The 11,458-nt window shown below is 40.0% G+C and overlaps 1 protein-coding gene across 1 annotated transcript; it reads right to left on the bottom strand.

The window, feature by feature from the left end:
- Positions 1 to 469: 469 nt before the first annotated feature.
- On the bottom strand, positions 470 to 10,909 carry LOC139722061 (uncharacterized). Its single transcript, XM_071633383.1, has 7 exons — positions 10,640 to 10,909; positions 7,202 to 7,380; positions 6,564 to 6,641; positions 5,082 to 5,174; positions 3,403 to 3,489; positions 1,710 to 1,795; positions 470 to 535 (listed from the first exon to the last, which is right to left on the bottom strand). The coding sequence occupies exons 1-7, from the start codon at positions 10,738 to 10,740 to the stop codon at positions 470 to 472; spliced, it is 690 nt and encodes a 229-aa protein (XP_071489484.1). The 5' UTR covers positions 10,741 to 10,909.
- Between the last annotated feature and the right edge of the window lie 549 nt (positions 10,910 to 11,458).

Raw genomic sequence — 11,458 nt, 5'->3', positions numbered from 1 at the left:
ACATTTAAAGTAGCTACCATCTCTTCCGGAAACCCTCTTGGCACCACAATCTCATAATGCCATATATTCTGCATACAAGTAGGCCCTGAAAGGTAATGAAAGAGTTAATCAGTACGTTCTACTTCATGTGCATATCCATGAAAATCAACTTCACTATATACATACAATCAATGGTCATCCCACACGCTCCAAAAATGAAGCCACAATTTCTGACAGTGCCCATTCCCGACCTAATACCTGGGCACCATCCCTTGACATTTGGCTATTTACAGCTGTATATTCACAATAATTTAAAATTGGATTGTATCGACACATATCATAAATATTCCACTCTGAAGAATAAAGACAAGAATGGAAGGAGATAAGCCGAGGAAAGGGGGACCCTGCCCCCCTCCTCCGACCACACCCTTCCCCCATATTCTCATCCATCTTTCCCTCGTTTCCTCCAGCAACTACCAGCGTGCTGCCATCAACTACTGGGTGGTACCTCTGATTCAAGGCGTGGCTGCTTCGTCGGGGGCTCATCACCGTCCTCCTGGGGGTAGTAGGAAAGAAGAGTTTATGTTTGACTCCAACATCACACTTGCCATGAGTGATTAAACACAACAAAAGTAGGTCAGGTATTACGAGAATCCGTTCAATAGTTCCCCTTAACCCTAACCAGGCCGGGCTTTTTTGGGTGTTCTGTGGCCGGGGAGGGGTTGATTCAACCCCCCCGAGATCTCGGCCGTCGATCACGCAATCGCTATGAAATTTGGCACGTGCATTACCTGTGGCGTAAACTACCAAGCTATACAAAAAGAAATGGAAATTTTTGTCATAATTATTAATTATGCTAATATATGCATAAAATCATACATTTTGCTCTAAATCAGAAATTAAAGCTCCAAGAGTCCTAATTTTTGGTGAAAACATTCTTTGTAGCATTCCTAACAATGTACTTGAAAAAAACATGTGGTATCAAAATAAATTTCCTATGTATTTTATTGTTTTATGAATTTCTTATGTATTTCTTTGTTTTTTCGAACTTTTGTTTTATCATTTTTTTTCTGCAAAATTTATGACAGAACCTATTTCAAGCATAATTATGCTAAAATTAATTAGTTTCAGCCTATGAAAGTGAAAATAATCATATCTTTATGAATAAGAAGGGAAGACTCCATTTGCATAGACTTTATACACAAAATCGTGTTTTTGAGCCATTTTCGGTCTGACAGGCATGTATAAAACGTTATGCAGCGTCGTAACGGTATGCACGATTTTCGCGAAAATGGTATCAAAAGATGCGCGAGACTTGAAAGTAAAAAGTCAGCGAACGGCGCGGTCAAAAAATTTCGCGCGGCGGAGTAGTCGCGAAAAATGTCGAGGGGGGGGGGTTGATTCAACCCCCGGCCTTTTTAGGGTTAAAGGGGACTGTCTGTTTAAGACGGACAGGCTGTTGTTTATCTGCTTTTGCTTTAACAAAAATGTGGCAATGACATATCTATAGCATGGATATGGATAAATGATATGTTTTTCCATCCATCACTTACTGCTTCTGATTTATTGGTTGTAATTGGTGATAATAGAAAAGCATCTGTTGCATACAAGCAGATTACTATACAGTAGGTAGGCCTTAGCTGTTATATCATCTAGCATGGGCAGACGGTGGTTGCGACTGGAGGGAGGGGGGGTAGTTGGGAGGGCAAATACGTCAAAATCGATCTTACCATTGCTGAATGTGGTCTTGCACTCTGTTTGGACACTGGTTCCTCTGCCGTCAAGAGAGGGGGCTCTTCGTTTCTTGACAATGAATCTATGGGGTAAAGGGATGGACCTACGGACTGTGACTTGCATGACTTCAATGGATGCAAGCAACAGTGTTAAATACAGTTCGACCTTGATTATCCGGCCTCCTTTTATCCGGAAATCCCTATTATCCGGACGCGTTCATGCAGTGAAGGACTTTTTTTTCATCCAAAAATTGAGAAAAAACAGTGACTTTAACATCTTTTCATGGATCTATTTCACTAATTTCATAAGATGTGCATGATAGGTTTCTCAATATCTAATGAGGTAAAACATGTATGATTTTCACATAAAGATAATACTTGTACTTTATTTTTGTGAAGAAGGGACTACAATTTTGCGCAGGCTAGCATAGATCACACCACCGTTGCGGGGTACGCTACCTGCCTAGCTGCCAGCGCACTGGGACGGCAACTTGGACGGCAGCTATATACATTAACATCGTGTCTCCCATATCCGGCCAATTCGCTTATCCGGATGAGCGCCGGTCCCGACATGGTCGGATAATCGAGGTCGAACTGTAAATTGAGCAGAATAGATAGATACAGCTATCTTTTCAACTCAATTTATTTAGAAGTCAATGCTAATGAAAATGCAGTACAACACACAGCTGTCATTATTGCTGACATATATCCTGCATCTAAAGTAGTATCCCTCTCCATTAGCACTAAGATTGCTAGAGAAGTCAACATATTCTGCCTTCGTCTCAGATTTCAAATACAGTTGAACCTCTCTTATCCGGCCTCCCTTTATCCGGATCTCTCTATTATACAGACACAATCTCGCCGTGATTTTTTTAATAATTACGGGAGGAAAGGGGGATTCCCACCTCCTTGAGAACTCCTACACAAACACACATGAATTACATATTACTTCCAACATGATTAACATATATTACATCAAATTTCCTTCCAAATTGCTTACCTTCAGACATTTTAACATCCCCAAACATCCCCAAATGTAACAATGAAAAGGTTCCAGTATACACATTACTACATGTGGTACTACAATGGGCTACATCAGTACTTGTGTATGTATATGTACATGTATAAAGCATTGAGTCTCTCGTATCCGGCCAAATCCCTTATCCGGATGAGCCCCGGTCCCGACTTGTCCGGATATGAGAGGTTCAACTATAAAACCAATTTATCTCCTTGTTCAACAAGTTAAAATGTATGATTTCAATTGATTTTCATCTGTTTCTGATTCCATTCTTGGGACTCAGATTTACCTGAAGACCAAAAGTGACTTTTGCATTATTTAACAATTAACACTTTTAAAATCTCACTGTTAAAACTGCATTATCATGTACAGACCTTGACACTTTTTCTTGACATTCTATCTCTCGTGACCCATTCGGGCCACTACTTTAAATGTTGGATTTGTATGGCCCAAGAAAAAAAAAAACACAGTGGTCCAAAATAACAGGAAACATAACAACCCACTTTGAATCTTAGTTGCCTGATCAGGTTATCAAAATGTGATCATTTGGGAAGTTTGGTGGCTCCACATCAGTTTTTAGTGGTCCCAGTCCAACCCTTACTGCCAAGCCCTGACTAAACACAACTGTGTATGTCCTTTCAGTCGAACACTACACCACATTGTTGGCCATACCTGCAATCCCCGTTTCTTTTTCTATACTTGGCTGGGAATCCAACGCATGAACTCTGCTGTCTCCCGACTGTCGACTCTTGTCAAGATCTGGTGGGATAGGAAAGAAAGTCATTTTACTCAAAACATGAAAGGAGAGGGATTCTTAACCCAGCACTGCAAACGAGCTTTAATGCACAAGGAAACCCTGTTACAATGAGTTTGCTTATAACAGGTTAATGCTTCTAATGAGATGAATTCGGCGGTCCATTCTCATTACTTCTATTCCATCTTCCATTACTGTTATTTAACTGGTCTCTCTTTTAGTACATTTACAGCCAGGGATCGAGGTAAGACTGGTGGTCCCTGCAACCTTGTTATATTCGGGCTTTGGCCATATGTGACAGTGCACCTCAAAACAAACAAAAAGTCGCCAGACATGAATTTTTAGTTAAGACCATATTCTGAAAGACAAGACTTTAAGCTTTAAAATGATGTATAACTCAAATCAAATGGACTCTCCTAACCTATCTAAATATTGGAAAGAAAGCACAAACTCAGGAAAAGTGTGAACTGAGGAAAGAGGCTCTGAAGTACAGTGTCTATTCAAGCGCTTAATCTTTACCAAACCGTGCTGGCTGTGCGATGAATGGGACAAATAACAGGAAGTAAACCACCAGAGTAACAACAATGAAGGGATTATCATATTAAATTGAAATTAAGCATGCCTCATTAACACATTCTGTCCATAATTAATGCCAACTTTTAAAGCAGTGGCACTATTTTTTCAAAAGTTATTAGAGTTGAAAGTGAAGAGTGTGGACAAGGTTTTTCAGAAATGAAAAAGGGATTCGAAAGACGCATATAATCACACTATTCTGCCAAAAATGTTCGAGATAAACTGCTAAAAAAACACACTTTCCTGCCCGTTTTATGATACCAAATTTTAGCATAATGTAAAAGAAGACCCGCTATTTCAGAAAATATGAAAAAGTCAAGTTCGGCTAGGTTGACCCATTTCACTTATTTTCAGTCCTCACGCAAAATCAGTGTATGCGACTTTATGTTCGTTTTGAGGTGCACGGTCACATATTGGCATTGATGGCTGCATAATCAGCAGGAACGGTGGAGAGTTACTCTCGCCTGCTTGTGAATGGCGAACACGTTTGATGGTAAGGCGTGGCACATGCACAACTTGCCAATCTCAGTCAATAGCCTCAACAGCATTGTGTGAGAACAGGTCATCATTAGGTAAACATAAACCCAAAAGTTTGACCTCACTAAATGACCTCTGTTACTGCACATGATCTATCCATTTCAAAGCCCTGACTCTAAAGAGATTCCCATGAAGTTGTAGCTCGAGTTGGTGCATAAGTTTATAACATACATTTAATTTATTTTCAGAACATACATGTAACATCAAATTTTTACCTTTTCTGTCCTTAGGATCTTGGAAAATATGCATTAATCAAGCCCCCCCCCCAAAAAAAAAAAAAAGAATTTAAAAAAAATAAATGAATAAATAAACAAATAAATACATAAATAAATAAATAAATAAATAAAATTGCAACGAGAAAAGAAAGAGAAGGAAAACTCCTACATCCTACTAGACCCTACTGCTCAAGAAATGTATATTCTCTGCAACAAGATGGTAGAGACCTATGTAAGAAACTGTCCTCTCGAGGCATGCATAGAGCACCTACCTTCCATGGGACCCTGGTTGCTGCTGTCATCCATGTCACTGCTGCACATGGAATCCATCGTCGAGTCGTCATTGCTCAAGGCTGATGAGGGCGCTGTGTACGGATGTGAGAACATTGACAGGATTGTTAATTACAGTATGTTTGCATAGGATAAAATGCTGAGAACAAAAATAATGATACCCTCATATCACATTTTTTATAATGCTCACTCAGACATCGTCATTTTCATTCATTTGTAAATAATGTTGGTTATAATGTATGCTGAATTTGCAGCATGAAGCATACCACAATGTAATACAGGGGAAACTCGAAATAACGAACACTGCTATAACGAGATATCGGTTATCAATACGAGGAAACTTTCCCAGTCCCAAATTTCCTTCCACACAAGTCTGTATGTAAAATGCTACTCCTATAGCAAGATTAGCTATCACAAAATAACTGCTGTAACGAGATAAATTTTGCGATTTCCGAACAAAGAAAAGCATAGCTAATCAAACCTTTTATAGCGAAGTAAAGCAAAATCTCTTGGGGTAAAGTTTTCACTTCGCCTGTGGGATCATGTTCCAAGAGTGTGAAGCTCGATGCGACCAAAACTGCCTCTTTTACACACATATTTTCTTCAGTGCACTCCACCTGGCACCGCATGTTGTATGTGTGTGTGTGTGTGTGTACACTTATACATGCAGAGAATGTGCTAGGAGTATTGTACGGCCCTATGCATACATGACATCATCATAATGTATAGCAGGTGTGAGGCAATCAGATGCTATGATTGGCTTTCTACTAGGGAATTCCCCATCTTCACACATGCAGGCATAATGTACATGACTACAGAATGAGTCACACACACACACACAGCATTATGCAGAACATGTTAGACCTTTCCACACACAACACACGCTTGCCATAACCACATACCATTACCAATCCACAGACAATCATGACACGATTGCAAGCTAAACCAAAACATCTACAAATTCGAACATCCATCAAGAAACACATTCTTGATATTGGATTTCATTGGTGAAAAATATCTTACCCATAAAGGTAATTCCCTCACACACATTACCAGGTTATCAGTATTGATTGAAAGGTGATGGGTAGTCCAACAAGTGCAAATTAATGTCTTAATGTTACTGCCTACTAATATATAACAAGATATCGGCTATAATGAGGAAAACGACTTGGTTCCAACAATCTTGTTATATTGAGTTTCCCCTGTAAAAACTAATTCCTGTATGATCTCCCTCATCACTCTGTTCAAGATACACATACATATAATTGTAGGTTTTTTTTCCAATGATCCTCAAAAACAAATCCAGTCTAACCCTCTACGCAAATTTACTCATACAAACACACACACACACACCAGTACGCTTTGTGTTCATACACATTTGTACATTGTACATAACTTGTACATAACATGTGCAAGTCGCTACAGTACTGACATAGAGGAAATAGGGACTTGATTAGACTTACTTAATCTGTTAGAGTCTTCCATGTTTGACAGATCTTTGTGCTTTGATGGAGTTGTTTGATGAGAATTCATGCCTCCTCCTGGAAATGACAGACATACAGAAATAGTTGGCTTGTCACATAAACAAAATGCACACCAGCAGCATCAGTACTGAGCCCTGTCGGCATTGGGAAACATGGTTCCTACATAGCAAATACTGATAGGGCACTATTATGAAAGGGCAACACTTACATAGTGAGAGTATTATAGAACTTAATATGCATAGAAACTGTAGTCAGGAACATTCCTAAATCACTCAGAGCAGCAGATCTAGATGCTTCAAGATCAAATTGTGCTTAGTGGGTTGCCAATGACAAAATCTCCACTTCAACAGCAAGGCGAGTCCTGCACTGTTGTTATCCAGCATCTAGGGTACAGACATTCTATCTGATAGTGATTCAGGTAATCAATACAGACAATCTCTGAAAAGTGAGCCACAGACATTTTAGGAAGTACAGTATATGGACATGCCATCTAATCCATCTTTTAGTAAACATACCACCAGTGCATGTTCTGAAGTATGCCATACAATGCCATCTAGCATTTTGGCCAAAGGGACAAAAATCAGTCACATACAACCCGATCCAAGCTTTCCACTGACCTCTGTTCTCTTTCTCTCCATTGAGGCTCTTGCTGTCGCTGTCGTTACCCGACTTGTCGCTCTCCCCATTCTCCTGGGGGCTGCCCGGGTCTGAGCCCCCCTTCTTCTTGGCCTCAATGATAGGGACCCACTTGAAGATTCGCAGGGACGTGTCGCCGATGGTTACCCATTTCTTCTCCCTGAATTTTAAACAAAAAGTGAATATTAACAGGCAAAACAGATAACAATGAGATAAGTTTAACCACACATTGCAAAAGCGTCTAAAGCAGAACTATGACCAGTCATTACATACAAATTAAAAACACACAATTGTACAGGGAAAAATAGCAAAATAATGATGAAAAAGTCACCAAATTTGATGAAGCCACAGTGAAGTCACAAGACGGAATTTACTACGGTGTACAGTATGTAATACTTCCTATTTTAAAGTTTACTCTTCTTTACATTTATGCATATCAATACACACAACACACACAAACACAAACACATCATACTCAGACCCTTGTAATACATTAGGGCATTAAATGCAGGACTCGACATTAGCAATGACCATTCACATTGATATCAGGCCACCAAATTTCCAAGAAGGTTCTCTTTTAGTGGCCCAATGGGGCAACTAAGATTCAAAATGGATTGCTACATTTCCTTGAATTTCTGGTCAATTCATTTATTTTCCAGACAGCAAGATTTGAAAGTGAAAGAGGTTACTCGCCGAAATGGGCCACCAGAAAAAAAAAAAAAAAACACAAAAAAACACACACAAAAAAAACAGTACAGATCCTGCTATCAATGCACCACATCCACTACTGCTTCAGTAGCTATGGAAACGTAATGCTTAAATTTCCAAATCTGCACACAACAAAGATAAAAAGCTTATATTGGCCTCTATTTGCAGTCAAAATAACACTCATTCCAGTATGTAAAAAAAAAGAAAAAAAAAAGGATGTGCACCAGATTTGATTTCCTAATCAAAGCCTATTTGACAATTATGTGCCTTGATCTTCAAGCAATTTTACTTTTCATGTGTCATATTTTCATTTCCTTCTAGTTTAAGTCATTGTCATGAAGTGAAATACAAAGTATGTTACAAATATCATGGGGTAAAATCAATAGTTACGGGATACACTGCAAGATGGTCAATGAAAGATGGTTCTAGAGAACCACAATTCCTGAAACAGCTCATAATTGATTCTAACATGCAACTGAAAAGCCTGCTTGACAAACTACAGTACAATACCATTGTCATGGGTGAGTATACTAAAGAATGCCTTGTTAGGTATGAATTGCAGTAGTTTGTTGCGCCTTAAATTAATATGTTATAAACATTGTATCCAACATACTGTAGCATCTACACTTCTTTCTATGTTCAAAGTATAATAGAATGGACATACACCTGTATCGCTGTAAGTGAACCATGCTTTTGCCTTGGGATCAAAATTTTGAACAAAAGAATGGGAAAACGTGAGGCAAGAAGTTCTATGGTGGATGCAATGTTGTGGATGGATCCCAACAGTGACCATATGAAGCAAGGCACAATGTCACAATTGTTTTCATTAGTGCCATTTTACAAAGTGATCATCCATGTATGTATACATGTACCAAGCACACACAATGTCAGAATTGCTTTGTGATGTCACAATTGCTTTGTTAGAGATTGCTATGTCACAGAGTGACATTTGAACTTTGAAGCAGCATGTGATGTGATGTCAGAATTGCTTTGTGATGTCACAGTTGCTTTGTTAGAAATTGCTACATTTCAGAATGACTGTAGGATGCAATGTGTGTGATGCAGAATTGCTTTGTGATGTCACTATCATAGCTTCGGGAAAGACTTCCATATGTACCCCCACTATTATACACCTACATTGTATGAGCTTCCTCGGAAGTCCGCATTTCCCTAGGACACCGAGATCAATGTTACGCTACCACTAACCCTAACCCTAATCCTATCGAAAACTGAGTAAACTCTAATCCTAATCCCAAAGTCACCTCAACTTCATGTTACTTATACGTAACGCATAGTGGGGGTACATTTTTGGAAGTCTTGTCCATATACAGTGTATAATAAATTTAAATTCAGAAATAGGTGTAGTGCACTATTTGGAAAATGTCATCATACATTGTAAACACTCCACAGTGACATCATTTTCCAAATAGCAGATCTACCATGGAGTGTCAAACAGGGCAACATTGTCAGGGCAATATTGTAAAATATACATACATAACGTGTGAAGTTGCCAGAAAAGCTAGATACTGGATGATATGTACCGTATAGATCGTTCTAAGACTAAGTAGACAGAATTGCAGAAAGATCCATCTGTCCGAAGAGTCTTTTATATTTTATATCATTATTTTTTTTTTTTTTGTAACTATACAAAGCCCAGTCACTGAGTCGCTGTAAGTAGTACAACAGCGTACTTACAGCGTACTAACAGCGTCTGGTCGGGCTATTTTTTTGGATGTTATTGCTCTCCTCGAGCCAATTCTGTGAAGCCAAGCACAGTCTCCGCGGAACATATCCCTGACGACCAGATACTGACATACAGACCATCTTTTGGTCAACGGTATGCAGTATACTGGTATAAGGTGCTTTGCCTTTATAGGCCTACAGTTGCTGTAGGTCCCACTGCACGATGATGATTGCAAGTGGAGATAGACTCTATTTCTATGAGTTAACGTCAAATTTACAATGAATTTGTACAGTGTAAACATTCATATCTCATAGCATTGTAACGTAGAAGTTAGAATTTTTATGATGGCGTCACACCGTGTAGTGTATCCCTTGACTGACAAGTCTGTCTAATTCCGCGAAAAACTTCTCATACAATATCGACTCATTTATAATAAGGCCTTATAATAATGACATTTGCTGGGTCAGTTTTGTAGAAGCGAAAAACTGACCCAGCAAATGTCATTATTATAAATGAGAAGTTTTTTTGCGGAATTAGACAGTGGAGCAGTGTCACTTGTCGGTCAAGTGTATCCCATGGCCATAGGCCATACCCACGACTCCCACCCATGTACCCAGTCAGTGCAGTGTAAATTATCGTCTTGCACGGACAGTTCGTGTTGAATTCTCACAGTCACACTCACCACAGCACCAGCCATCGGTTCACTCTCTACTTACAGATACGGAATGTGTGATGTTAGGTTATTTCAGGTCACAAAGAACGAATCATTCTTCTGGTGAATCTTTTTTTAGTCCAGCCTGCCTAAAAGCCTACAACCAACTCAATGAACCACAACTTCCACAAGTACAACACAAGCCTGTGCTGTGAGCTGTGGATATTCCTCCTGACCTTTTGTTCAGTAGCTCGCCATATCCACAGCAGACAGTCACCACACACACAGACAAAGCAGCTTTTTACACAGTGCAGACTATCTACGAAAGGTACACAATCGTGAGGTAAAAGCGGCCGCTCCGCCATTGCTACTCACCATTTCCTCACTTTATCTATCGCTTGCATTACCCGTTTGATTTCATCTTTGGCGCGGCTGCGGGTCTCAGCGCGAGAAGACCGTGAGGAAGACATCATCATCCCCCGATCGGAAACAAAACAATGCTCGAAAATGTGCCACTGAATGAAACTGGAGTCTACATACAATACGTACACGGCCGCCGTGAACGTACGTTCAAGAACAGAAGGTTACAACGAATAGGCCAACAGACTGAATCTTGAGTACAGCATGCATAGCCGCATAGCACTCTTCACTCACTGCATCCGCAATGCGATGTGTATGTAGACTACACAGCATCGCAAATAATCGAAGCGCTGTGAAATGTGTGCGGAGCGGTCGCACCCGTAGTGCTTTTGCTGTACACAATATGCATGAATACCTAGATTCACACATCTACACACTCACACACACACAAGTACACGCACACACACACACACACACACACACAACGCACACTCACACACACACACCCAAAACCAACCATCCTCAACGGGCTCTGCTGTGCGTTGATTGTGTGTATGCCGCGGGCGGAGTACTTGGTGTGTATGCGTGGGACGTGTGTGTGTGTCTGTGTGTGAGGGTGCCAGTACCTGTGCATACTGATCTCTGATCTGTACCCCATGATAACATGGGAGAGAGAAAATTCCCCTACTGCGCTGCGGTTTGGGTGCGTGAGGCCCCAACGCGTGTCGAATAGATGTTAGAGTAATACTTCTAAACCTTTTGTAATAACACTCTTTCGAGGGCTTATCAATGAAAGAGTGTAACACCTCCATAGTATTGTTTTCCTTTTGCAGT

This window comes from Diadema antillarum, unplaced genomic scaffold, assembly GCF_040938485.1.
Source record: "Diadema antillarum isolate AM-2024a unplaced genomic scaffold, OU_Dant_1.0 scf00000156, whole genome shotgun sequence".
NCBI lineage: Eukaryota > Metazoa > Echinodermata > Echinoidea > Diadematoida > Diadematidae > Diadema > Diadema antillarum.
The sequence above is the reverse complement of the archived record's forward strand: the minus strand, read 5'-3'. Positions and strand labels throughout refer to the sequence as shown.